This window comes from Prionailurus bengalensis, chromosome D3 (assembly GCF_016509475.1).
Source record: "Prionailurus bengalensis isolate Pbe53 chromosome D3, Fcat_Pben_1.1_paternal_pri, whole genome shotgun sequence".
NCBI classification, from domain to species: domain Eukaryota; kingdom Metazoa; phylum Chordata; class Mammalia; order Carnivora; family Felidae; genus Prionailurus; species Prionailurus bengalensis.
Genome location: NC_057356.1, coordinates 18,409,807 through 18,437,229, shown reverse-complemented (window position 1 = coordinate 18,437,229; position 27,423 = coordinate 18,409,807). Strand labels below are relative to the sequence as shown.

General features: G+C 53.5%; 1 protein-coding gene and 1 long non-coding RNA gene across 7 annotated transcripts in view; one reads left to right on the top strand and one right to left on the bottom strand.

The window, feature by feature from the left end:
* Window positions 1-766: 766 nt before the first annotated feature.
* Window positions 767-27,423, bottom strand: part of UBE3B (ubiquitin protein ligase E3B) — a 52,472-nt gene continuing 25,815 nt past the window's right edge. For all 6 annotated transcript variants that reach the window (XM_043557844.1, XM_043557843.1, XM_043557848.1 and 3 more), the window contains 13 exons: window positions 27,161-27,279; window positions 26,441-26,555; window positions 25,510-25,609; window positions 20,137-20,256; window positions 15,382-15,558; window positions 15,142-15,252; window positions 12,564-12,701; window positions 12,225-12,290; window positions 10,258-10,316; window positions 7,698-7,880; window positions 7,093-7,204; window positions 3,909-4,001; window positions 767-2,970 (listed from right to left, as the gene is read on the bottom strand). In XM_043557844.1, coding sequence (XP_043413779.1) covers window positions 2,779-2,970; window positions 3,909-4,001; window positions 7,093-7,204; window positions 7,698-7,880; window positions 10,258-10,316; window positions 12,225-12,290; window positions 12,564-12,701; window positions 15,142-15,252; window positions 15,382-15,558; window positions 20,137-20,256; window positions 25,510-25,609; window positions 26,441-26,555; window positions 27,161-27,279 — 1,585 coding nt within the window. In that variant the 3' untranslated portion in view covers window positions 767-2,778. The remainder of the gene's footprint in view (window positions 2,971-3,908; window positions 4,002-7,092; window positions 7,205-7,697; window positions 7,881-10,257; window positions 10,317-12,224; window positions 12,291-12,563; window positions 12,702-15,141; window positions 15,253-15,381; window positions 15,559-20,136; window positions 20,257-25,509; window positions 25,610-26,440; window positions 26,556-27,160; window positions 27,280-27,423) is intronic.
* On the top strand, window positions 6,308-6,774 carry LOC122470351. Its single transcript, XR_006293900.1, has 2 exons — window positions 6,308-6,452; window positions 6,693-6,774. It is a non-coding gene; the product is annotated as an uncharacterized LOC122470351 (long non-coding RNA).

Genomic DNA, 27,423 nt, shown 5'->3' with positions numbered 1-27,423 from the left:
GAGCTCGGCAGGATTCTTTCCCTCCGGTGGTACAAATGCTCCAGGCGAGAAAAGCCGGCACGCGTGGATTTCTCTTGGGTGTCCAGGCGTTCTGACTGTTGTAAAAGAGCTGCCAGGCTTTCAAGACATCTCTCCTGAGTCCCTGGATTTCAGGGGGCCAGCCTCCCGCTCAGACCCTCCAAGGGCTCCCTGCTCCAGGCAGAGAGAACTCACAGGAGGCTGGAGGCACCACGGAAAAACGGGCAGGTTTGACATGGGTTTCCTGCGGAGTATAAATCTGGGCTGAACAGAATGGGACACGGCTGTATATCCTGCAGGGATGATCCTCAGCGTGGGGGCAAAGCTGAATGGACCCAGACGTAGCTGTAAAGTTTGCCCTCACACGCTCGTGAATTTATGTGGATTGTTTTCAACGGACATACATCTATCGCTTCTAGCCATTTGTGTGTAAGACACGTACTCCAGGGCGACGGCTGCCTCTGGGAGGTGGGTGAGAGGGCAAGGGCCCGGGAGGTGCTGAAGACGACCTTCGCTTTACCTGAAGTGTGCTACTTCTCAAAACAGAAGTGGAAGCAAACAGGACACTGTCAGCCGCTACTGACTCTGCTTAGTGGGTGAGACTGGGGAGTCTGTTACATTTTCCTTTGTACCTTCTTTCCGCTGCAGGAGCCCACGTGCCCTTTAAGCTCCAGGCGCCCCATCGTGAGCTATCCACACACGTGGTCAAAAAGCGCTCCTTCAGATAAAAAGCAGAACACAGCCATCATGTGCTGAAGTACAAATTTAATAAAGCCTTTGATCATGTTTTAATCTCTAGGTTATCTATGAAACAACAATGACAAAAAAATGCCACAACTTTTTAGAGCCATCAAGAGCCATCGAGGTGTCCATGAACACCAGCCATAAACGTACAGATGCAGGGTTTTAGATAGTGCAATATTTCCAGCTGTTGAAGAGAATTTAAACGAAATCACAAACTACCCCTCCTCATCAAAAGAACAAATAAAGTTGACGTTGGTGCTTGGAAACCACTCTCTCCCCAGTCCCACACTGGCGGATTCTCAGGTAATAAAAGCTGAGGGGGAATCACACGTCTTTGTGCAGGTGGACAATCTGGGCCGCAGCATAAACGTACAAACCTGCTCAGTGCACCTGCACGCATTCCGAGGAGAGCTTTAGGAGAGTCGGGTTATTTAAAGTGGCAAATCCATAGATCTAGAGGTTACTAACAAATCTTAAATAACAAATTCCTGTCTGTCTTTAGATTCCTTGCCGTCTTTCCATCAAAGGAAAACTCTGTTCTCCAGAAGTGCAGGGGCTCTAACAGAGCCAGGGTCGAACCTGAGCAGGACGTGGTACCCAGCTGTGACCCTCTGATGGAGGCCATGGAGACAGGTCTTGCCCGCTTTGCCACCAGCATGCCGGAAGGTGCTCTGCTGCTTGGAAGAGAGCTGTCAGCCCTCAGCCGGCTCCACAGAGCAGAGGAGGGTCCAGGCACTCCCGGCTTCTACCTTGGTGGTAGGGATGCGTAAGGAGCTTGACGGGGTGGGTGAGGGTGCATGGCTGTCAACACAGGCCACAGACACGGCCTCCGTCTCAAGTCCCTGGATCTAGACTAAAGTTCTCAGGACAAGGGGTGGGAATGAGGGCAGGGGGAGGGGGCATAATGGGTTGGAAGAGAAAATGAAGTAAAAAAAAACAAAACCCCAAACCCCAACTCAGAGTTTCCTCAGCCCTTTGAGCCTCCATCAGGGAAAGGGCTCCCGGTTCCCTGCGTTGAGGATGGATGAGCGGTAAGATCCAAGGGTTTTTTGTTTGTTTGTTTTGCAACTTTATCATCAATGGAGGAAAGTCACTGCCCGGACAGGCTGGGTAACTTGGCTAGTGCTTATTCCTTACTAGACAAGTAGGGCACACCAGCGGGGAGAAGGCAGCCGCCTTCTTAGGAATCAGCAAGTTTGGGGGAACAGCCAGAGCCTTCTGGAAACAGAGTTGCTCTTAAGGGCCAAGGGTTTTTTTTCCCCCCAAAGCCAGATGCCAAAGTGAGTGCACAAGATGGGGTCAAGCCAGTGGAAGCCTCCGGCCACTCAGCCTGCTGAGTGCGCACAGCATCTGAGGCGAGACAGGGGAAGGGGCACTGCCGCTGTGTGGAATGCGTGGTTTCAAGGTGGGGGCAGCGCCCTGAACTTCCTGGGCTCCACGGCCTTCCTGGCGGGCACCTCTGCTTCCCTGGGCAGCAGGTGAGCCTGGCGGTCTGGAGAGAGGCTGCTGTGGCCTGGAGGGGCAGAGACTTTGTCGAGTGCATAGAGGCTTGGCGAGGCCTTACCTGAGTAAAGAGTTTTCGGAAACGGAAGGAGAGCGTCTCACCTGTAGTGGGCTTTGCGCACTCGGGCCCGTGTCATGAAAAACACTCTGGACCCTGGGAGTTCTTGGGACTTGTCCATACACAGCTCAGAGTTAGGGAAATAAAAGACTCACCAAGAAACCGAACCATCAGAAGAAGGCCCTCTGCGTCACAGGCCCCCGGAAAGTAGGAGAAAAGGAGTAGTGCTGGCGGAACTTGGAGGTTTATTCTCAACGCCCTTCCCATCAGTGTCACCTAGGGAATGCTGTGGAGTTGTCACGTGCGTCCCAAGTTGTTGAGGCCACAGGGGAGTCTCATGGCTATAGAGAGCGAGAGGTCACCTGGCTTGTGGTCACTTTCCCAGGGCGCCACTACCCCGGAGCCGAAGGGCCCGGGACACCGGGAGTCGGCCAGGGTGGGGGCGGGCGCGGGAGCTAGGAGAGCTCGAAGCCCGTGTTCATGCTGACGGCATAGCGCAGCTTCTCGCGGAGCACGCTCTTCCTGCTGTAGTTGGGCAGCTTGAGCAGGTTGAAGCAGGTGGAGGATGTGGGCAGGCGGCCGCCTGGCTCCCGCTTGCGGATGGTGAAGAAGCCCCGGAGGACACTGCCGAGGGTGTCCCCGGTGTCCTGCAAGCACACACCACAGCTTTGGGCGGGAGGCGCCCGGCGCCAGGGGCGGAGCACGACGGTGGGCCGGCGAGCGCGCACGCTGCTGCCCGAGGCCAGCCCCCAATCGCGGCATGACTGGCCCCCAGCGCTGAGTGCACGGCGGCCCCCGCGGCTCGGTCCTGCACAAGGACTCCTGTGTTAAGTACGCACTCAGAGACAGGGCTTTCTGCTTAAGTGCTGGCTAGCGGTTTTCAAAGAGCCAGAATACTGTAAGAATACTCGAGGTACAAAATCATGCCTAATGCGGCTGAACGATTCCTACTGCCAGCGTGGCGGCCTACGGAGGACCGTAAGTGGGGCAGCCTCCTTAAGTAAGGGGACTGAGGGTCGGCTAGTGTTTCACGAGGGACCTGGAGCCCAGACCGCACCATCCTGAAGGGAGCCACGTGCAAGGGCTACTGGGTTTCGCGGGTGGTGAGGGGAGGGCTGAGACCCTTTCACTGGCGACTCTTCGAGGGCCCCTTCCACACAGCATGATGACCCCAAAGGCATCCGTTCTCCCGCACAGACGAGGAGACGAAGCGACGTGCTGGATGTGCACGGCCGGCATTCGGGCTTGTGCCGCCCACTCCTCAGCCGGCGTCCCTACCCCTCTCTCCCACCGCCCCTCACACCCGGAGCCCTGGTCGGGCCGGCAGCTGCCAAAACCGCTCCCGGGTACTTTCTCCCAAGGGAGTAAGGAGAGCTCAGGCCCCAGAGCAGCCCGGATCTGAGGGTACCCTCTGGGTGCCGGACCGCTCTCCTGGCCAGAGGGCCGTGGAACCTTCTCACGGGGCTCCGAGGAGCCGCGCTGCCCGCCGTGCGGACACGGACCGGGTAGAGGCTCCAGCCGGTGGGCAGAGCCGACAACAACCAAGAGGGGCCGACTGTCCCCCCACCACCCCCGGCAGCGGTACCTGATCGTCTGACACTTCAACACAGCGGATGGAAAAAGGAGGCTTGAGGTAGGCGAATCCCAGGAGCGGGGGCCTGGAGCAGCTGGTCACAAACTGCAACACAAGGCAGGTTGGGGGACAGAGTGGGGCCCTTGCTCCCTCAAAAACAGGCCCCTTACAGGCGAGTTTCCCTTTTCTGCCTTCTCCGGTCACGGTCCCATTAACTGCCGTGCAGCTGCCAGGACGGTGACAGAGAGTGCATTCGGTCCAAGGGCCGGAACACATCTCACATCTCTCTTAAGGGTGCTGCTCTCGAAGGTTAAAACCCCTGAAGACCACACCAGTGGGTGTGACTTTGTGGGCATCAACCCCATCACTGGGTGGAGAATGTGCAGCTCAAGAGTTCAGGAACAACACAAACTCCCCACACGGGACTGATCCCCAGTGGGTCTGGCACGGTGACCATCGCTCAGACAGACACCATGCAATGGGAGCACTGGGGACAGTGAGACCGTGGTGCCCACCAAGCGTGGCACAGGAGAGGGGGCCCTGCTCCCCCTGCACCTGGCTTCCTGCTCGGCTTCCTAGCCACACAGGCAAGGGTATGTGGGTATGCTCACCCGAGCTCCCGGCCTGCTGGTTTACAGAGCAGTCTCTGTGAGTGGTCTCTGACAGATGAATCTGCTCTCAGCATGTGGACAAAAACCAGGCCTCAAGGGCCAGCAAGGCTGAGGGGCAGACTAAGACCTGAGATGGGGCCTACGGGCAATCAGCCCTGCTCCCTTGCCAGACTCTCGGGATTCCTTGCATCTTCCACGTGGCCGCACCCATGTTATTTCCCCCAACGGGCTAGCTCGTGTCTGGACAGAGCAATCGGAGTGACCCGGAAATCCAAGGGATAAACCTGCCCAGGGAAGTCCTAAGAAACGATTTGCTTTCTAAAGTTCAACATCTGCTAAAAATGCGCTCCCTTCTCCAGGGCAGGTACGGACCTGCTACTTACAACACCAGGCTGTGCTTCCAAATGCCACGGCAAGCCGATGTCTGAGGGCTCTGGGAGCCCGGTCTCGTCTAATCACTCCACGGAAGCTTGTGGGATTTGCTCTGTGTTAAGGAGGAGGAGACAGACCCAGGAGAGTCTGTGCATATTCCAATTCAGGCTGCTCAGACCTGCTGCAGGCCAGGGCTGCTCAATGGAGGGAGTGGTGCCTTCACCCCCTGGGGCAGGAGGAGGAGGAGGAAGGGGGTGGGGGCGCGGAGGTGGCCCAGGGAGCTGCCATCTGCTGGCGTGATGTCTAGAGAAGGCAGAGTCATGTCCACTCCTGTACTACGACGCTTGTGTAGTACGGTACCACCCGGCTCTGGGGCCCGTGTGCAGAAAAGGGAGGGCACACGAGCAGGAACGGCAGGTCTGGCGACAGGCTATCCAGAGACACACAGGCCCGCCGTGTGGGACAGTGGCTGCACACACGGTTATGAGACACTGGCCCTCTTCCTTTCCGGGAGAGGCAGGGCGAGCGGTTTTATGGGTCGGCAGAGTGTTTTGCCTACAGGAGGCGCTGTCGGAAAAACTGAATTGATTCTCTTGAGAATCAACTTCTGGAATTAGGTCCACCTGCCTACCCCAAGTCCCTCAAAACCTGCAGGGATGACCAGGGCATTTCTGCATCTGTGAGAAGGGCCTCCTTGATGGGAATGAACTCTCCTCAAAACGACAAACCAAGGAGGAAGAAAACCCGCTGCCATTTCAATTGGTGGTGATGCTGTTCATGCTGCTTCAATGACTGCGGTCACTTGAGACCATTCGAGAAACCCAAACGTCCGAAGGAAAATATTTTAAGGCACTTAAATTTATCCCCAGAATATGGCAAAATGTTCGTGACAAAACATCAAATAGAAGACCAGATAACAAAGTGACGATTCCATTTTTATAAGATACACAGGTACACAGCACATACACAGACAAGTGTAAATACCATCCAGTGTCCTATAACACACTTTGCCGACGTCAGTAACAGGAAACACGGAGGCCCTGAGGGAACACTTTGAACATTTACAACTTCAGAGACACCAATATAAGGGAACTGGTTAATGTCAGCCACTCTGCAAAAATATATGTCACTACCAGCCTACTCAACCATATGTGTTTCTTAAAAAATGTTTTTTTTTATTTTGAGAGAGAGGGCGTGTGCGAACCGGGGAGAGGGGCAGAGAGGGAGGGAGCGCATCCCAAGCAGGCTCTGCGCTCAGTACAGAGCCCAGTGCGGGGCTCGATACCACGAACTGTGAGATCATGACCTGAGCCGACATCAAGAGTCAGATGCCCAACTGACTGAGTCACCCGAGCGCCCCTCAGTCACATGTGTTTTATCAGGACATTGTGTGTGTGACACTGTATGTTTCACACTACTGAGAAAAAGGGTACACAGAGGCAGTCCCTGGAGAGCAGGGATGGAGACTGTTAAAAAGTCTGCTCATCTGGTGGGTGCCTGGCTGGCTCAGTCAGTGGAGCGTGTGACTCTTGATCTTGGGGTTATAAGTTTGAGCCCCACATTGGGTGTAGAGGTCACTTTTTTTTTTTTTTTTAAATTTTTTTTTTCAACGTTTATTTGTTTTTGGGACAGAGAGAGACAGAGCATGGACGGGGGAGGGGCAGAGAGAGAGGGAGACACAGAATCGGAAGCAGGCTCCAGGCTCTGAGCCATCAGCCCAGAGCCTGACGCGGGGCTCGAACTCACGGACTGCGAGATCGTGACCTGGCTGAAGTCGGACGCTTAACCGACTGCGCCACCCAGGCGCCCCGAGGTCACTTTTTAAAAAAAATCTTAAAAGAAAAAAGTTTGCTTGTCTGTATCTTAAGGTAATCAACACTGTTTGCTTCCATCAGGAAGAAAGAAGATACGGGCAAGGCCAGCGCCAGTGAAGGGGAAGACGGAGTGCTGAGCCCAGCCAGCTTGGGCCCAGGCAGGCCTGTTTCTGCAGAGGAGTAGGCAGCAGGTCCCGGGCGCACCCGACTCAGCCTCGCCTTGGGCCTGTCTTGTTACTGCTTGACTTACCAAGGAGGCCGGCCTCCGGGAGAGGATATGCCGATAAAATGAGGTCCTCTTGGTAATTTTATTTTTTTCCAGTGTAAATTACTGTATCAAGTGGCCTCTAGGTTTAGGAGAGTATCTATGAATGTGCGTAAAGGCAACATATAAAATACCTTCAGAAACATGGCTCTCTCGTCAGGTGTGAAGTCAGAGGCCAGAATATCCCAGAGCCAGATGATGACCCTGTGACTTCCGTGAAACCCACCGTAGTACACCGTGTGCTTCCTGAAAACAATGCAGACAATGGGCTCAGACACACACTCCCACGGGCGCTCACAGACACAGGCAGGGATGGGATTTAGCCAAATGACACAGCAAACCCGGGTAGGCCCAGGCGACTACTGACTTCTTGGAAGGCTGGAAGCTCATGCCTTCGTAACCCATGTCCTTGGAAGCTAAGTGGGCAGGGAGCTTAAGAGCCAGGCCTGTGGCTCCGGAGCAGGAGCCGACAGGAGATCCTGCACTCCCATTTCCCGAGCCCTGGAGAGCCCAGCGGGTGGTCCCTGGGACTTGCTCAGTCTCCACTTCGACTTCTTGGGTCCCCAGACAGACAAGTGGCTGAGCTTTTATTCCAGGGCGATTCACCCTTAATCAGGGAGCAGCACACTTGGAGGTGGGCTGCGGAAACAGCTCTCCGAAGGGAGCCCAGCAAGGGGGCAGAGCTTGCTTTCCGGGAGGCCTAAGATTTCACCTCTCCCCCCTCTTTCTCGCTCCTTACTTTAAATCTTCCAGGTCAATCTCAGCATTGTCACCGGAGATGAGACGCTGTAGCTCGGGGGTCGAGAACATCCGGATCCACTCGGGCTTGATAATGGAACGGAACCCGCTAATGAGGGCAGCTGTCTGGTTTTTGATCTGAGTGTGCATTCGAAAGTGGGCCATCAGATGGATGTAGCTAATCCTGTTGCAAACAAGAGAAAACGACGGGAATGAAAAGGCCAGGGCGGGCTGTTACCAATGGAGCGAAAGAGGAGTCCGGTCATTTCTGGACCATTTCGCAAAAACACAAACGGCACCAGGGCGTCTCACCAGAATGATCACGAGGACGATGATGGTGGTGGTGCCACTGTGTATGCGCCGTGCGTTCAAGGGCAGGATCTCACTCATTCCTCCCCCAAACCCAGTGGGTCACGATCGGGCGACACCCCACTGTACCGAGAGTAGAAGTGAGACATTCTCCAGGTGAGGAGAGGACCCTTCTCAGTACAAAGGGTGCTTTTTGGGCTTCTATTTAATTTCACTGATTTAAGATATAATTCAGTCCTCCAATTAGCTTTAAAGGAGAGGAAACGTGGTTTCGTGATGGAACCTTGGTCAGAGCCTTGCTAATCCAGACCAAGGCTCTCAGCCATGAAGAGGTAAGCCTGTGGACAGTTGTAACTAAATGCAGCTGGCTGACGGGTTCGATGGGGAAGCCAGAGCACTAACACCGGTTCCGAGCAGATGGTCTTCGGGGTCTGTTTTCATGAGCACGGTGACCTCATCTGCAACACCATATACCGTGCAACTCTTTCGAACAGGTTAAATCCGGGCTTGCTACTGTCGCGGATTTGTTAGCAAACGATTTCCTCAGAGATGAAAGAACCTGAGGCCAGCCCAGGTGCAACTCTCAAAAGCCCAAATTAGCACAGTCCCAATAAAAATTTTACCCCACGATGCTCAGATTTGAGTTACTGACCTTGAAAATAGGACTATTTAAACCAGTAGCAGACCCACACATCAGTATACTCACATATGACTTTTCCCATTATCGCCACTCATGGACTCTCTGAAGCTGTTGCTGACGTTCCATTTTACCAAAAGGGAGGGACTGTGGGGGACTTTCCCATTTTACCTCCCCGACCCCCAGAAAGTGCAAGATCAAACATCACCCCTGAGGAGGGCAGCATTGGCATTTCCAGACCTCTTAAGACCGTCCGTAGGACCGAACCCCCAGCCCTTATACTGAGCCTGGATGCTAAGAACGTGTAAGCGTTTGTGAAGCGGCATCCCACACGGGTCTCGAGACAGGACAGGGACCTCACTCCAACACAGGCCGCACCGACCCACTGCCCCCGGCTGTGCTACATGCCGCTCCCACCCTCACCTCTGCGCCGCGATGCCTGGCCAAATGCGGCCGATCTGAGGGTGGCGGGCTCTGTGTGACACGTCACACATCTGACAGTGGTGATGCTCGCTGCTCCCACTGATCAAAGCTTCCCTTTGAGCCACACATCCTGAAAGGTCTGTTGCGTGGCATTGCTTCACGCGAAGCCTCAGAAGGGGCGGTTACAGGCCCACGGCAAGCAGGCACACGACCCGCCCCTGCTCTCGGACACCCTCAGGCAGTGCCTCCCAGCCTCAGCTCCCTGTTCTTTGCTCAGGTGTCCAACTGATGCCCCGTGGCCAGGAGTCAAAACTGGGGTCTTTCGATCATGATGGATATCAGGTCTGCTCTTCTAAATAAAAGCTCGCCAAGCATGCGGAATGACCCAACCACCTGACCCAGGAGGGCCACACTGCTCGGAACACTGGGCTGTGATGTGCATCTGATCCAAATGACTCACCAGGTGGGACTGAGCTCTCACTTGTCAGTAGGACAGTGATGCTCAGATTAACAGTTCAGAGGCTCCACTGAGCCCGGCGGCAGAAGATTGATAGATTGACAAAAGGGCCAATATCTACTCCTCATGCCAGGTTCTACTGTTTTAATTAGGGGAGAATAGTGCGGGTGGAGACAGTGCATTGAGGAGTTTTGCTTCCAGGGACCAAGGAGGTTGACATTTATGATAGATTTCTAAAAGCCTGTTATCTGTGACAATAGCTGCCGGGCCTCAGAGTCTCCCCGCGTCTAAGGACCTGTCTGTGGCATTTGAATTCATCACCGTGTCTTCTCAAGAACAGCGTTTTATACAACTGCCACATGCTATCATTCCAAAATGATCTGCCCCTCCAAGGTGTCTTTCCGCCTCCATGCCCTCTGGGTTCAGGACTACGTGCCTGAGTGGCTCAGAATCCATTTGTCTGCATCTCGAGCCGTCATTAAATTCCTAGGAACACCGTGGCCGGGGTGCCTCTGACCTTAGATGTGCTACTGCAAAAAATAAATTGTCAATTCTTATTTTGCAAATCGAATTTAACGCAATTTTGGCCTCTGAACTGTAACCAGTAAATTCCATGATGATATTTATGGCCTCTTTCTACTTCGATTTATCTTAATAAATTCTCCAAGTGAGCCCAGAAAGCCAGAATGAAGTCTTTTCAAGTGGTGACTTTAAAAATCTAATTGCTATACTCACTTATTTGCATTCGTAACTGGCGTGGTCTTCCCTCCAGGAGTCAGTTCATGGCAAACGAGCTGGGGGAGAAGACGGGGAGCAATGACTCGAGAGAATTCTAACGGGGAAATAAAGCTCTCTGAAGACGAAAGGGCCCGACGTCAATATCCCTAATAATGACAGACTCGAGGTGGAGCATGTCTGGGGGCAATCATCTTCGCAAAAAGCCAGGGCTTCAGTCTCAACAAGCGGACCCTACATGATCAATATGGAAAGTGTCTTCTCATCCGATCCTCGTTCAAACATTTGTAGTAAGGCTTCAAGATGTCGTGGAGGGGACCGTGTTAGCATTTATGAGCACAGAGGATGGTTAAATATATGTTGGTACAGCCATACCCCGGAATGTCATGCAGCTATTAAAAAATATGAGGAAAACGTGTATTTGTCGAGAAGGGAGGAAAAAAGGTTATAGGACAACACGCATGGTGTGGTGTCATTTCTACAAAAAAAAAAAAATTATAGAGGTGCCTGGCTGGCTCCATCGGAAGACCATGCGACTCCTGATCTCAGGGTTGTGAGTTCGAGTCACGTTGGGTGTAGAGATTACTTAATGAAACTTTAAAAATTACATACGGGCCCAGGGAGAAAAGTCTAGAAAAGCACAGACCACACATTAACAGTGGTCCTCTCCTGGCACTGGCATCAGAGGTGGTTTCGTTTCCATTTTTGTGCTCGTATTATAGCTGAATTTGTGGTTTGCAGTTTGCATTATTTTTACCATCAGGAGAAAAACTGTCAGGAGGAATGTTCAAAATCTGATTACAGATTTGATATCCATAGAATCAATTGTTTTCCTCAACCTCAAGAACTTCTGGGGTCACTTAAAAATCAAAGAACGCATGATTTGAAAGCTGATTTTAACAGAAATTCTATTAACATAATACCCTAGGTCTCTAATGATGAAGAAAGGAACAACTGTGGACCCCTAGTCCCATTGCTGCCAACACCTCGGGACAACCAGAGGATTTTAAAGCTGAAGGGCCTCTGGCAATCACTCAGCCTCGTGTTTCCCAGAAGGGGCTCCATGGAACACCACGTCTGTGGGCTACCATTTGGAGAATGGCTCTCTCTCCCCCTGGAAGAGTTCTGAGACCCAGCGAGCTGGGGAGGGCAGAGGTCAGCACAGCTCACTAGGTTTCTCCCTCACAGGCCAGTGTGCTGGGGGTGGTGGTGGGGGAGGCTCTTCGGAGGGTGGGGCCTGCAGGTGTTTACCGAGTGACGCTGGTCCCAGCCAGGACTCACGTTCAAGAACGCACTTTTGTGAGATCAGGGAAGTGGGGCTTGGGGAGACTGAGCGACCTCCCTGAGGTGATGCAGGTATGGCTCCAAGAAGCCAGCTCAGCACCACGAAGCTCCTGGTCTAGGCTCACGCAGGTGTCCACTGGGATGTAACTAGAGGGCGCTGAAGGCGCTGAGGGGAAAAGCCAAAAGGAAAACTCTGGGAGCAAACTCCTCTGCTGGTGCAGTTTCAAGGGTCTTTTCTTCCTGCCCTGCTCTTTATGACGAGCACGAGCAAGGACTGGATTCTGTCCGAGGCACTTCCTCTCGGGTGGCTTCTTCCCCTCTTCAAGTCACAAGACTCTGTATGTGACAGCTAATCCTCACCATGGTAACAAAAAGCAATGTTACCAACGGGGAATTAGAGCTTCCATCAGGAAAGGCCCAAAGTGCGAGCTAAGCAAAGCAGGGTCTCCGTGGGGAGCTCTTCGAGGGCCAGGCAGGCAAAGGCCAGGTCAACTGGGATCGGAAAAGGGAGAGCCCTCCTTGCTGGCTAGGAGGGAGAAGGGGGATGGGCGAGGGAGCCGGGGACGAGGACAGACAGCTGTGGTTTGTGGACCTCCTCCTGGGGGAAACACTAAGTGTTGGGAAGGTCTCAGGAAGCCGGTGGAGGGCGGAGAAGAATTGCTCAGCCCTAGAGGCCGACCTACCTGACCCATGACGTCCTCATCGTACGACAGAGTCAGGCCCAGGTCAGCGATGTCCCCTTCGTAACGCTAATGCAACAGAGAAGGGGCAAGTGTTGGGACCCAGGAGGGCTAGGTCCTCGAAGGTCTTAATACTTCCGCTCCTGCTGAAGCAAAGGGAAAGGCTCCTCACCGCGAGGAAGGGGGTAGAAGCGCCAGAAGGGGACGCGGGGGCCTGTGGTGGCCGCAGAAAAGCCCGTCCCACAGTAGGAAACTGCCTTCCACCACCTGAGAGCCCCGAGGCCTTCACTTCACTGCGTTTGCACTGGCCTGCAGCCAGGCCTTCTGCCGTGCCACACTGACCTTAATAGAAGTGAGGTTTTTGTAGAACTCTGAGTCCAGTGAAGGAAGCTCGTCCACGGAGCTATAGAAGACACTGTGGTGGTGCCCGAGCAGCTGGCTCAGGAAGAAGGAGGCGAAGGGCACGTCCACCACAATTCCCTGTGAGAGCAAAGACAGAAGCTTGCCTGTCTGCCCCACGGGATTCCATCTCGGTGACCTCGTCGGGCTGGCCTGGGCTGCAGAGGGGCTCCAAGGGCACCAGTGAGATCTCTAGACGCTGCCTAGACTTCCCCGGTGGAGACCAGTACCTCCCGCCACCTGGATCAAGTGCCTCTGGGGGACGTCACAGCACAGCAGGTAAGGGCACAGGCTTTGGAGCTGCAGAGCCCGGGGATCAAATCCCAGCCGCCCAGCTGCCTGGCTGTGAGGACATCGGCTCTCTCATCTGTAAATGGGGCCCAGCATAGCCTCGCCATTTTAAGGATTAAACGAGCAGGCTGGAAAGGAACGGGGAGCACAGGCTCTCACCTGGAGGCAGGGCAGGGGAAGCCTCCAGGAGAAAGACCTATCTAAGCTAGACGTAAGGAGCACAAGGCCCACAGGTGTGTTCTAGGAAGGGGACACAGAGCTCTCTGGCCACAGCACAGTGTTCGGGGGAGGAAAGGTGAGGGGTGAGGCCAGAGAGGAGGCAGGGCCAGATCAGGAGAGGTCTCTGGAGCTTCCTGGAGTCTGGACTCTATCCCGAGGGCAGCAGGGAGCCCCAGGAGGGCTCTAAGCAGGTTTGCACTTGAAATGGGGAAGGCACCGGAGGAGGAAAATAGGAGGTGGGGATACGGCAAGGAAACGCGCATTACACTGAGGAAAACGGACAGATTATTCTAGGTGGAGAGAAGATCACAGAGATTTAAAAGGGACAGGGCTCAGAGTCAATGATGGCCCGACTCAGAGGGCTGAGTGAGTTAACGTGAGTTAACACACACTGCCCCTCACACAGACCCAGCATGTCCTAATTTCTCCCTGTGCTGTTACTGCTGGGGGAGGAGACAGACACTGGGTCCAGGGAACAGGGAGCACATTCCCAGAATGACGAAGGCACGCTTCTCAGCGGGCCCAACTCTTCTGGAATCTCGTGTTTAAAGGAGAAACATGGCATATGGCCAAATACATCCTCATGGGATTTCTTCTTTACATGGGAATCACCTGAGAAATGGTGGAAACAGAAGCACAGAAAAGGAGCCCAGGACCCCCAACCAGCCCAGGGCAGGAGGCAGCCCGAGGGAGCTTGGGCAGGGACGCACACAGAGCACCTAACCGCACCACGGCCAGGGACCGAGGCCGTGGACGGAGGCCATTTAAGCAGAGAATAAGTATGCTCGGCCACAGGGCCTCTCTCCCTCCATCTGCCCCAGCCCCCGGCTCTGCTTTGGAGGGCAGCCTGGCTTCCCTGGGGTCTGTGACGGGGTGAGAGGGGAGAGCTGCTCAGGCATCTCTGGAGCCCACCGTGAAGGCCACGAGAGCGGCAGCCCACGAGCTCCCACGGCAGCTTTACTTCCTGCGTGGGGAGCAGGACCCTAAGGGCGGGACCCAAGTGCCACCTGGCTTGGCTCATGACGGACAGGGACCAGGAGCTGCGTGGGCCTCACCTGGAGTCTGCACAAGTCCACACCACCCTGACCCCATGAGACCGAGGAGCCAGGCACCACAGGTGTTTTACCTGTATTAGCTCATTTACCATCTACAGCAAGCCGATAACGTAGCTTTTGTCATCCCTACTTTTTCTGACGCGAACAAGGGCCTAGAGAAATAAAAGCAGGGGCACCTGGGTGGCTCAGTCGGTTGAGCGTTTGACTCTTGATATCGGCTCAAGTCATGATCCCAGGGTCATGGGGTTGAGCCCTGAATCGAGCATGGAGCCTAAGATATTCTCTCTCTCTCTCCCTCTCTCTCTCTCTCTTTCCCCCTCTCCCCTGCTCCTACTCCCTCTCTAAAAAAAAAAAAAAAGAAAAAACAAAAAAAAGGGAAATAAAAGCAACTTGCAGGTGCAGTCACACAGCTGGCCAGGGAAGACCAGTCTCAACCAGGAGCTGAGGCTCTGGAAGGCCCTGCCTTCCTTGCCTTCTGTAGGCAACACCCGGACCCCTGCGGCTGGCTCTGACCCTGCGGCTGGCTCTGAAGCACTCACTCCAATAACAAAAGATTTAAATTTAAAAAGAGCGGTAACAACTATCACACCCCACAAAATGCTGCCCTCCTGGGGACCAGGAGGGACCAGGCCAACCTGGGTTTGAAGTTGGATTCTACAGATTAACTACCACTGAGACTCTGGACAAGCGTCTCAAAGCCTCAGTTCTGTCACCTGCAGGTAAATGGGACAGCAGCAGCCACAACACAGCACTGGCGAGAGGATGAAATGACATAACGTGTAGAAAGCACCAAGTGTTTCTGTCCAGTAATCTCGGGTCCCGTCCTCTTTCCTGGACTCCATCCTAACGACAGGTCCTTTACGTGGCCTGGCCCGGTCACCAAAACGCGCACGAAGTCCACGGGGCTTCTAACATCTCATTTTCCCTTCCGGGGTGATGCTCCTGAACATGCCTACCTCATACACAGCCTTCCCCAGCATCTTGCCCACAAACTCGAAGAGCTGTAGATAGTTCTCATGAATGTAGGACGTGGGTGAAGGGTACAGCCTCTCGTCCCCGCTGGTTGTCTGTGAAGAAGAACGGAGAGAGAGGCAGGGAGGTTAAATGCCTTGTAAAGAGCAAGCCCAGCCCTTCGCTTCTCATTTGTCACCGAGAACCTGACTGCTGTCAGCCCCGCTCCCGCTCCCCCTAAATACCTTGAACAGATTGAGTGCCGGGTCGAACACCCTCTTGATGATTTCCTCCAGGAACTCCTTGAAAACACCGTCCTGGTCAATGCCGGCCTCGTCCACCCCGAGGTCATTGACGAACTTCACACGGATCACGCCCTTCATGGCGTGCTGGGACAGCTGCCGGAGCTGCTCGTAGCCATCCTGCCGAGAGCAGAATTGCAGCCCGTCAGGAGCGGGAGGACTTCTGCGTAACTCAGGGCTGCCTCCCCAAGGCTCCTGCTCCCGTGTGAATCCTTCCCGGCATTAATTACTAAACAGTTAGGACGCAGGGTGCGGGGCAGGGGGCATGAGCAGTTTTCACCTGCTTGTACAAGAGCCTGTTAAAAGGAAAACTCATTTTGGGGATGTGACGCCACTGCTGTGGGGCAAGGGGAGGCTGCCTCTGAGACGATGCAGAGCACCAAGACAGGGAAACCGGGCAAGGTGAGTCGACAAGCTCTCGGCCATCCCATCCCATCCACACAAAGGATGGAAGAAACTGGGACAAGATCCTACCCTCCATTTTAATGCAAAGAGTAGCTTATTTAGCTCACGGTAAAAATCAGTCAGTGAGACTCATAGATCACCAGAAGGTGAGAAAAGTAAGTACCCCCCAACTGCTCAACTCCTGGAATCTTTCCCCAGTTCAGGAAAGGCCTGGTGAGTCAGTCTGAGGAATTTAGTGCCTGAGGGCACTAGGGAGCCAGAGAAGAGTCCAGGCGAGGGGAGACATGACTGGCTTTCTCAGAAATATCGTTGTTGATGGCACAGCAGCTGGAAGGAGGGGACAAGGGTGCAGGAGTGAGTCAAGGGTGCAGGAATGAGTGATGCTGGGCCCACAGGCAGGGGCAGGGGGGAGGAGAAGCCTGCAGCCAGCCCTCGAGGCATGCAGCCATCTAGTACCCGAGGACACGACTTTAGAGTTCTTGTAATCATCTTGTTTAGTCTGTCTCTTGATTCTAATCTGTCAAGGTCTCCTAGGTTCCTCGCACGCACGTGGGCGCTGATAAGCCGGCCGCTCAGGTGTTCGTTTCAGAGCAGTGACTGTCAGAAATAGTGCTGAACAGGACAGCAGCCAGGGAGGAGTCTTCTGATCCAACGTGAGCCGCCCCGTCATGAGGGAGAAGCCGTCATAGGGGAGAAAGTGAGCTCTTTAGATCCTGTCGCAGAAGGTGCAAATCAACTGCAATATCCCTACGGAGGCCGCCCCACGGGTCTCCCTCTCAGGCATGACTGCAGTGCCGTGAGACGTTCTGCTAACACGAGACAGATCATCTCTATGGCATCCACCTGTCTGCCTGTCTGGTCCCTTGTCACAAAGCACACGAGGCCAAAACAGTAAGACCTGCTTTGGGAAACTCTTGCCACCTTCCTGCTGATCACGTTCCTCTGGTGATGCAAAGGACTGTCCCATGGTGGCTCCCGATCTTATTCTGGGGTGAGGGTCCCAAGTTAGTGAGCCAGTAATAACTACCTCTGAGGGTCTTTGGAAGGCAGAGGACCACGGTTTCGGGTGCATAGGCCCGTGAAGTATCCTGTATGCATGTGGAAGTCTGAAAACCATGAAGTTAGATGGAAAGAAGCGGGAAACAGAAGTCACTGTGCAGCGCCAGCGGCAGCCTTTAAACCACGTGTCTCCATTTGAGATCACCATCTTGGCACAGAGTCGGGGATGGGTGGAGAATTCCAACATCTTCTTGCTTGCTTGCAGGATTTCCTCCATTCTGCTTTGAAATGATGCCTCCTAGCTTTACTTCCCATTAGGAGGGGTGTCGGTATCATGCAGATTAAACGAGATGGTGTCCTGGGCAAGCACTTAGCACATGGCTGAACACAGGGCAAGTACTTAAGGAATGCTCGCTGGAGTCAAATCTTATTTATTTTTCATTTTTCATTTATTATTGATTGATTGATTGATTGAAAGGGGTGGGGTGCGAGGGGCAGAGAGAGAGAGGGAGAGAATCCCAAGCAGGCTCTGTGCTGTCAGCTGACTCGGGGCTCGATCTCACAAACCATGAGATCATGACCTGGCTGAAATCAAGAGTCGGATACTTAACCGCCTGAGCCACCCAGGCGCCCCTCAGTTTTTCTTCACCAGCCCCACGTTGGCCTTTTCTCTGAAGGGCTATAGAGAGGAATTTGCCAGCTGCCTCCTAACTGCCTGCTGCACCCCACATCCTCCGGGCACTGGCGGCATCACACGAGGATTCAACCTGTGTCTGTCCTTCCTTCCGGGAGGTGGGTCGGAGGAGGGCGTTCCTCTTCTCTACTGCATCTCAAAGACCCTGACCTGGGACGAGAGCTGGCTCCCAGGCGCGGCTCTCCCACTGACACCTGAATGGAGCTGACTGTGAATCGTAACTTCTCTGGCCTCAGTTCTGCCTCTGAGAGTGATGGGACGGGGCTGGGCAGAGTATGGCTAAGGTTCCTCCTGGTTCTCAGATGCTAGCGTCCCGGCCCCCGTTCACCCTCTGTGAGGGGACACCTTCCTGCAAAACTTCAGGCTAACACCTGGAAGCGGAGTACTAAGGCAGCACCTTCAGTAGAAACCACAGAAGAGGGAACCGAATAAAAGCCCGGGATATCCCAGGAGCGGCTAATATCGGCTTTGTGATGCCCCCTTGTGTCCAAATCCAGCAAATGCCACTGCGCGCTCCTGTTCTAACCACCAAACCACCACAGGAGAATGACCAGAGTGACTGAATATATGACTCTCTCCCCTTCCCAATTCGATATGAACAGTAATCAGGTTCATGACGAGATAGACTCTAATGGAATATGGAAAGGAAAGCGGACTTGGCCTAAAACCTAAGAAAGACATCCCTCCTTGGACATCCCTGGAGGCTGTGTTGGAGCAAGCAGGCCCAGGGTAACGGGGACGTCAGGGGACTCTCCCATATGCAAGGACACTTGAGGGAGTTGGGGATTCCGTCATTCTTGGGGCGCACCAGTCCCTAGCACCCCAGACTTCCCGACTGTCAGGAAGTGACACGTCAGGGCTGGCCGCGTCTGAGTGGGACTGAAGATGTTAAGGGACGGGGGAGGAGCGTGCAGGTCCGACCGAAGAAAGTGCTGCAGGAGGGAGTTTCTAATCCCACTCGGTCTTTCTCTTCTTGGAGTCAAAGCAAAGCTTGCAAACTGGTGGCCCGCAGGTTGAATTTGCCGGAAGACAGGTGTTATCTAACCTTCCAGGCACATTACCAAATTCCATTAGCGCCCAACATAAAAGCTCTGGGGATCTCACACAAAACCCCGCATTGTGGCCTTCTAAAAACCCAGAGCATAGAGAAGCCTAAGTCCCCACACAGAAGTAGTCAGGTGGAGCTGGGTGGAGGCGGTCTCTTTTAGGGGGCACGTGCTCCCCACCTGCCCACCCCTCTCTACTGCTCGAGAACAATGAGGCTGGACGCCAGGTGTCATTTATCCACTCGCTCGTGGGGTCCTTTTTCTTAAGTAGTGACCTAAACTGCGGGCCGTGTTTCAGAGAGCGCAGGGTCGGGGGAGCCAGGGAAGTGAAGAAGATTCCTGTCGTTCAGCATGCAAACAAGATGCTCCTGCGTGGACACACTCGGCCGGCTTCACCCATTCCCATGACCAGCAGGGTCCCTGTAGGCACTTACATTTCTTACCTCTACTTTCAACAATGTCAAAACCGTCACCTGGTTACCACATGGTGCCTTTCCCCAGCAGACCCCAGTGTCAGTCACCAGTGGCCGGGAGGGAACTGAAAGCAGCTCTCCAGGAAGGAGCGTGAATCCCCCAAGGGAGAAAATGAAAATGTGTCGGGAGGAAGGGCTGCTGCCGTGGCCGCTGGCCGGTGGCTGGCTACGTGGCCACGCGCTGTCCTGAGATCCCGCAACTGCCCTCCGCTGCAGAACAGGCTAATGAGGAAACGTGGCTGAAGCGAGATAAAAGGTCTGAAGAGCAAGCATGGGCAAATAAACCCAGCCCAGCCTCTTCCAGGAATGTGGGCTTGGGACTCAGTCACCAATTCTACCACCGCTGGTGGGATCCGCACGTTTGGGCAGGTTCCGCACTGCACAACCCTGGGGGAGGGCACGGCACACACAACGCAGACCTCGCAGTTACATACGTTTATTGTAACAACGTTCCAGCAGACGGTAGTTGGTGTCTTGTTCCAACAGAATCAATATATTACAATTTTCTGACATATAGAGGTGACGTGTTCTGAGGACAGGCACCAATTTCTGGCACACGTGAAGCTGCCGCATAGCAGCAACCGTGGACACTGGTTTGGCTGAGGTGAGCCACTTCACTTGTTCCTCCCAAGTTCATGTCTACCAAGAACTCCTAGCTCTAGAATACATGCACTTCGCGGTATGGCTCAGTAAACTTACTACCTACGCTCCAGCCTCCACATTCACAGTTGGGAGTCTGGGCAAAGTGCCTGCCAGGACGAATGGAGTTTGCACAGACACAAGAATGCCTGCACGTGGCACTTCCTGCGCAAAGGGGCACAGTGCTCAATGTTCCAGCCCGGGGGACCCGCATGGGGAACAGGAAGGGAAACACTGCACCGTGGGTTCCCGACACTGAGGACATGCTTAATTAAGCGGCTCTTCAGAGCAGATCCCAGGACACATGGCCCCATTCCACTCCCTAAGTCTCGATTTCGGGGTCATTGGACCAGGGGGTGACAAGGACAGTTCACAGGCAATAGATCGTCCATTAAAAACCCCCCGTCTCACAGAGTACACCTTTTTGTGATGGGCTTCTCACCTCCAACATGCGGGACCGTCGGATTGTGATATGGGTGACGTGGGGAGAGGCTGAGCTGGTTTCCACGAGCCCCAGTTTCTCCTTCTCCTTGGTAACCATGTTTCGGAACAGGAGAACTCTCTGAAATGAGCAAAGGTGAGACCAGGAACTGGGTCAACAACGGATGATTCCCTAAGACACGCTGTACGGGACTAACGAAACAAGTCACGCGAGAGGCCACCACAACGGGACACTCTGATAGATGCTACAGGTCAGAAGTGTCTGGGGAGAACGGCAGACGTTCCCAAAAACAACCTTGGGAATTAGAAATCTAGCTGAGTACATGCCAAGGAAGAAAGGCCCCAGAAAGAGTGGTCTGGCTGCAGCCACAGTCCGGTTAAAAATAGTCTGGAAGCCGGGGACGCCTGGGTGGCTCATTCAGTTAAGCATCCGACTTGGGCTTGGGTCATGATCTCACAGTTCATGGGTTTGAGCCGCACAACGGGCTCTGCACAGTGTGGAGTGTTCTTGGGATTCTCTCTCTGTCTCTGCCTCTCCACCACTCGTGCTTTCTCTCTCTCAAAAATAAATAAGCTTTAAAAAAAATGGGGTGCCTGGGTGGCTCAGTCGGTTGGGCGTCTGACTTCAGCTCAGGTCATGATCTCGTGGTCCAAGAGCTCGAGCCCTGTATCAGGCTCTGTGCTGACAGCTCAGAGCCTGGAGCCTGCTTCCGATTCTGTGACTCCCTCTCTCTGACCCTCCCCTGCTCACACTCTGTCTCACTCTCTCTCTCAAAAATAAATAAACATTAAAAAAAAAAAAAAAAAAAGAATGGTCTGAGAGAAAATCATTCTCATTCAGTCAATAAGCCACCGTAAAAACCTGGTGGTAGAACAGGTTACAGAGGCTGCTTTATATACCTATGCCTGCTTTAAAGGGAATCAATGTTAGGAGTTAAAAAAGAGAAACAATTCAAAGATAATTTTTTTCATTGTCAGAAATTTCAAAAAATGATCCCACAGAATAAAGGTCCCTGACCTTTTATCAGCCTCCTCTGTGCCCTCAAGCACACCATAGCCCCCCCCCCCCCCCCCCCCCCCGTAATATTTCTCAGTTACTGTTAGAGAAGAACCCTCTCTCCCATGGTCAAGATTCTGATAAACCCCTTTCAGGAGAGCACGACCCTTGGCCCCATCCTGGGGTTGAGAATCACTGCTGTAAAAGCACTCTGATGATGTCTGCTGAATGAAGAAATAAATCCAATCGCTGCTGATTTTGTTTAAAAATGGGAATCCCCTCAAATGTCAAAGGATTTGTTAAATACAATAAGAACAGTCAGAATGGTAACAGTAACAACGGTAACAAGAGCTAACTATATACAGGAGAGGCTCGTGTGTTTACGTTTGATCGTTTCATTGACTACGAAGTTAACACACGGCTGCAGCAGGAAAAGTGCCCACAGCTTCCCGAGGAGGAGGAAGAACGTATCTGGCAGAGGGGTTACTTCTCAGGGGAGCCGCTTGAGGTGGCTGGTTCACCAGCCTAGAAACAAGGACTGAAGTGCTCTGGATAGTATCAGGGTTCCAGGACAACATGGAAAGGAAGGATAGACGGAGCCACAGTGAGGGAGGCTGTGACGGGGACGAAGGGCACTGGCATGTCTCTTGTCTGTGCAGGGGGAATTGAGACTTCCAGAACAGGTCTTTAACTTGTGTGGGGCCGTGAGGCACGACTGTTTGCTCTCACCCCAAATCTTTAGCATGACTTGAACACGAGGCAGAAGAAAAGCTTCCCAGGGCACCTGGGTGGTTCGGTCGGTTAAGCGTCTGACTCTTGACTTAACCTCAGGTCATGACCTTGTGGTTGGGCCCTGAGCTGACAGTGTGGAGCCTGCGCGGGATTTTCTCTTTCCGTCTCCGTCTGCCCCTCCCTCCACTCGTTTGTGTGTGCCTCTCTCTCGCTCAAAATGAACAAATAATCATTTAAAAAAATGTTAAAAGAAGAGTTTCCCACCTGGGTTAATCCCATATGGGGTGGAGACTGCCCACACAGAAGTAAAAGTGCAGAGGTGGCCGTGAGAATGGCAGGAGTCAAGGAAAGACTGTGTGGGGCTCTGGTCTCCACGGGGCGTGAAGGGGGTTTGGGACAACGGTACGCAGCTCTCAATGGTATGAGAGGCCTCACGACGGCAGCAGACATCTGAGAAAGGGTCCTGGTCTCCATTTTGCAGATGAAGACACTGACTCACCCAAGGTCACACAGCTGGTGGACACAGGGACCACAGTCAAACCCGGACTCACACACGGGCCACCACACCACAGAGCCACTGCCCACCCCGTGTGGCACCGGGCCTTCCAGGTCAGAACAAAAGAGAAGGTCTCAAGTCCCAGTCCGGGGATACACTGCACATAAAAGCGTAAAAGCAATGTAAGAGAGTGCAGAGAAGAAAGTGCTGTGTGTGTGAAGGAGGCGGAGCCGAGGCCTTGAAAAACTTTGAGGGAAGCAGGAACAGCTTTGTGGGCCGCCCACGTGAATGAGATCAAGAACAGGGAGAGTTCTGGTGTTTAGGGCAGATGCCATAATGACAGGTGCAAGATTGCGGGCAGGCCTGGAGAGACTATAACTCCCCTGTGCGCTCTGGCAAGAGCATGCCAGCGAGAGAGGGAAGTACGTGCCCCCCCAGGAGGGGACAGTGCCTCGCTGCTATGACATACTGAGCCTCAGATGCCCTCCTGTACCTGCTGGGGCCATAAAAGGGTCAGGACAGGTGCCAGGGGATTGGGAAGGGTCCCCACGAGAGGAGAAAAAGTTCCTGAACCAAGGACAAAAAGCTTGGATGGCAATCTTAAGCACAATTCCCCAATTCCCCAAAGAAAAAACACACAGTGAGGATTAGATTATAGCCTGGTCCCCAAGACATGCCAACTAATCTCAGAGGTTCTCAGGCTTCTTGTTCTCAGTACCCCCACAGACTCAGTAATGACTTTCACGGCACTCCTAGGTCAAAAGAAATACTTACAGTGCCATCTACGAGGTAGCGAGGGTCCTAGCCACTTGGTAAGTATTTATGTGCTAAGAGCTTCGTATTTTAAAAATACATGCACGTTGAAACAAAAACTGAGTTTTGTTTTTAAAACCCAGCGTAGTGGCATCCTCGAAAGGAGCGTTGAAATCGTGAGCTCGAGCTGGTGCTCCACATGGTGTCCAAAGGATCTCACTGTGCTCTTCTCAAAAACTTAAAATGCCCTGTGACAACCCAGGGTCACCCCAGCAGAGCGTCTGTGACCTGCAGACACATGGAGCGGCAATCCCAGACTACAAGGGATGGGAGTGCTATGGTCCAGGGCTGACCTCACGGACACGCGGGGCCAGGGTGGGGTGCTGCGTTTTCAGTTAGACTGCCCCAAACTGGACGAGGCCCAGAGGATGGGGAGCCAGAAGCCACTTCCCCAAGGAGTAGCTGGGGGAGGGGAAGGATGCTACCTGTGGCACAGAAAAGACCAGAAAGCAAACGAGAGTTGTCCGCACATCTCAGAAGATTTGGAGATTCCACTTAGAGTGGCTGTTCAAGGACCAGAGAGTAGAAGTTACACAGAAGTAGAAGTTACACAGAAGTAAATCAGGTTAAGGTGAGGAAGAACGTCCCATCACTGGGAAGAGTAAAGCAATACAATGGATGGCTTTGCAAGGCTCCGGGCCTTCCACCTGAGGCAAGGTCAGGTGTATTGTCGGGGCCTCCCCCATGGGGCCTCCCACCCCAGATGGAGGCGTTTAGCTAAGTAATCCCCACAAGTTCCCTTCATTTCTAAGAGGCTCTGCTATCAAGTGCAATAAGAATTTAAACAGCCACATCCATTTGCAAATCACTACTTGAGGGTAAAGAACAGCAACTGCGAGTATTAACATCAAGGTCAAAACAATATCAAAGAGCAGCGAGGAATATGTATCTCTGAAAACTAAGGTTCAATTTACAAAAAATGTGACTTAGGCTCTTTTCTAAAAATGTCTTTTGTCCAAAAAGGAAAAAAAAAAAGGGAGGGGCGCCTGGGTGGCTCCATCTGTTGAGCATCTGACTCTCTCGTCCCAAGTCATGGTCTTGCAGTTCATGGGTTCGAGCCCTGGGTTGGGCTCTGCGCTGACAGTATGGGGCCTGCTTGGGATCCTCTCTCTCCCTCTCTCTCTGCTCCTCTCCTACTTGTGCTCTCTCTCAAAATAAATAAACTTTAAAAAAAAAAAAAAGAAAGAGAAAAAGAAAAAGGAAAAGAAAGAGAGGCACACGAAGACCGTAAGAGTCTCTTCTGAAGGAGCACAGTACCACTGCGGGTTCCAGCAGACATTTCTGGAGTGTTCACTACAGACCAGGGACATGGGCAGCACCTTCCCTCATTTCCTGACACTCTGGCCACCGTACCTGACCCTTTCTGAGACTCTCATGTCTCTCGGGTCCGGGACACCACGCTGCTGGTTTCCCTCCTCTGATGAGTCCTCTCCTCATGCTGGCCCTCTTAACAACAGGCCCCTTGGTTGTCTGACTCCGCCCAGTTCCCTGACCACCCTGTCCGTGGCCATGGATGCAGTCAGATTTGGGCGCTGTCCACGTGCAGTGTCTCTCTCCAGCCCCACTGTCCGATGGCCTCGAGGAGTGGCGGACACCGCACACCTGTGCCGCCTGTTCAAAGCTGACCTCCTCTAGCCCGCGCTCCTACCCCAGGGAATGACTCCCCCAAGCGCCCAGGAGCCCAAGCCCGAAGCCCGCCCACCACCTGAATCCCTCCTTTCCTTCTCTGAATGTCTTTGTTCTGATCCTATCGTGTCTCTCCACTCCCATAACCTCTGCCTCTAGCTGGTCTTCCGCCCCATGGCCAGAAGGAACCTTCTAAAGCGTAGCTCTGACCAGGGGCCCCCGAAGCTGATAACGCTCCAACGGCTCTGGCCAAAATCCAAGCTCCTGCCCTTGGTCTGCAGGGTCCTTCCAGCTCCAACCCCTACAAACCCGCTCAGCTTCCTGGCTCTCCTTCATACCCTCCGCAGCCAGACCGTACGTCGGGCCCTCCATTAGCACCGTATTCTCAACCCCCCGGGCCTTTAACCACTGGAAGCTTCTCCTGACTCCCTTCCCCCTATTGCCAGCTGGGCCTGGCCCCCTTGTCTGGGCTCCCCCAGCATCCATCCCTGTGACATGCCCCCCACCTGCTAGAACTGCCAGTGCATACTTTCTTCAGCTTCTGTACTCGGCTTAATACCTGATGTAGATGGAGACCCACTGTCCGTGCACATTTGCGGAGTGAACGAGCTCGTTTCTTTCTCTCCAACTGCTACAGCAAAGGGGGCGAGTTGGGTGCCATGCGGCAGGGCACAAAGATGCACAGGGGCCCGGCTCTGAGAGCAACTCACGTTTTTGTGGGGAACGACATGAGGGACGTACTGCAGGATCAGCTGCGCCCGTCTTCTGTCCTTGTCCAGTTCTTGGAAGAGCACGCTAGGTTTGAGGTCCCTTCGGAAGAAAGGCATGGGTTTGGGGTTATCATAGGACAGCAGCTCTCTAGCGCAGGGGCGGCCAGCTCCAGCTTGCTGCCGTTTTTGTAAGCAAGGTTTCGGCGGAACACGGCCACATCCGTCCACCGCGTACCGTCACTGGCCGCTTTCCCGCCACAATGGCAGACTGGGGCTCTTGCAAAGGAGAGCCTCTGACTGCAAAGCCTAAAATACCTAGTCTCTGCTCCGCCAGACCCCACTCTAGTGCCACAACATAAGAGCCGACATGTCATTTATAAAAAATGGCAGACATCTCGGGACACCTGGGTGGCTTCATCGGTTAAGCTCGATCTCGGCTCAGGTCACGATCTCACGGTTCATAAGTTCGAACCTTGAGACAGGCTTGGGATCCTGCCTCGCCCTCTCTCTGCCCCTCCCCTGCTTGCTCTCTCTCTTAAAATACACAAACTAAAAAAAAAAACCAAAACCAAAACAAAACTACAGACATCTTACACTTAGTTGTTGTAAGTGGATGTCCCCACCCTACCCCCAAAAGGCCGGCTGTAGTTTTCATCCTGCTCATTCTGTTGATAAAAACCACCACTGAACTCTTATGACCTGCTGCTTAGTTCAGCTACAAGACGTTTCTTCCCATTTGCTAACTATGCCCTGGCTTTGTCACCATTACTGAGCCCTGACCACCCTCAGGGCGAGCACATCCTCACAGGCACGAACCGCTGGGCGGTCTGTCCTCCCAGGGGGACAGAGGATGAGGGAGCGATGAAGACCCCCGGGCCCCAGAGCGCGAGCCTGGCCCCCACAAACCCGCTCGCCCGGCCCCGCTCCTCACTTTCGCAGCCAGTGGTCCTCGGGGGCAAAGCGCCGCCGGCAGTCCCTCTCGTACAGCACCATCAGCCAGCCGTGGACAGAATGGAACAGCTCCAAGGTGTCCCCCTTGGCGTTCTCTGTGGGTCAAAGAAATGGGAGAGCTGCAAACACAGAGCTGGTCAGGGCTGGCGAGGAGCCAGGAGGATGGCGTCACCAGCCCCCACCAAGGTCTCTGTCTCCCTCACTCTATAGAGTCCACATGGAATCGACAGAATAAAAGGCACCCTGGGTACGTTCTGTTTGCAGGACCCTAGCGTCTCAGACACAATCACCACTGTCTGCCTCCCACTAGCAGCTGATCCAAAGGACCTTTTTAATCTAAGGAGCTTTGTACCAAGCAAACTGGAAGCACTTCAGGAGGTGAGCTCTGATTTGGAGCGTGCCCTGACACACGTTCTCTTTTCACGGAAATCAACTCAAAGAAGGAAAGGGAGATCCGGGGCAAAATCATCATCGTTAATAATCCTTCACACCTACACGTACTTCCTGAAGGGAGATGTAAAACTTCCATATCTGCACCTACTATCTTAAGAGGCCGCAGACAGGAGAAGTACAACTTCCAATTACGTGAATAAACGTGCCTGTGCAATTGGTTGTGATGGGCGATAAAGCTAGGCATCAGCTGACGTTCCAGACCGCGGCCTCCCCGCGTGCAGCACGACGGCTGGCATCTTCGCCTTACCTACGATCCCATCCCAGATCATCTTAAACACAAAGGAGTTCAGGAAAGAGGAGATGGTGACCAGCTCTTCCAGTTTGAATGAAATTTGTTCTTCGTAAACTTCGATGTCGTCAAGGATCCTAAATCAGATGGAAAATTATTCACAACTTCCCACGGAGGAAAGGGGGGGAACGACGAGATGTGTACCTCTTACTAGACGAATAGAAGCTCACGAAGTAAGCTCTGATGGGTAGGATGTGCTTCAGGGGAACCCGGAGGGGAGA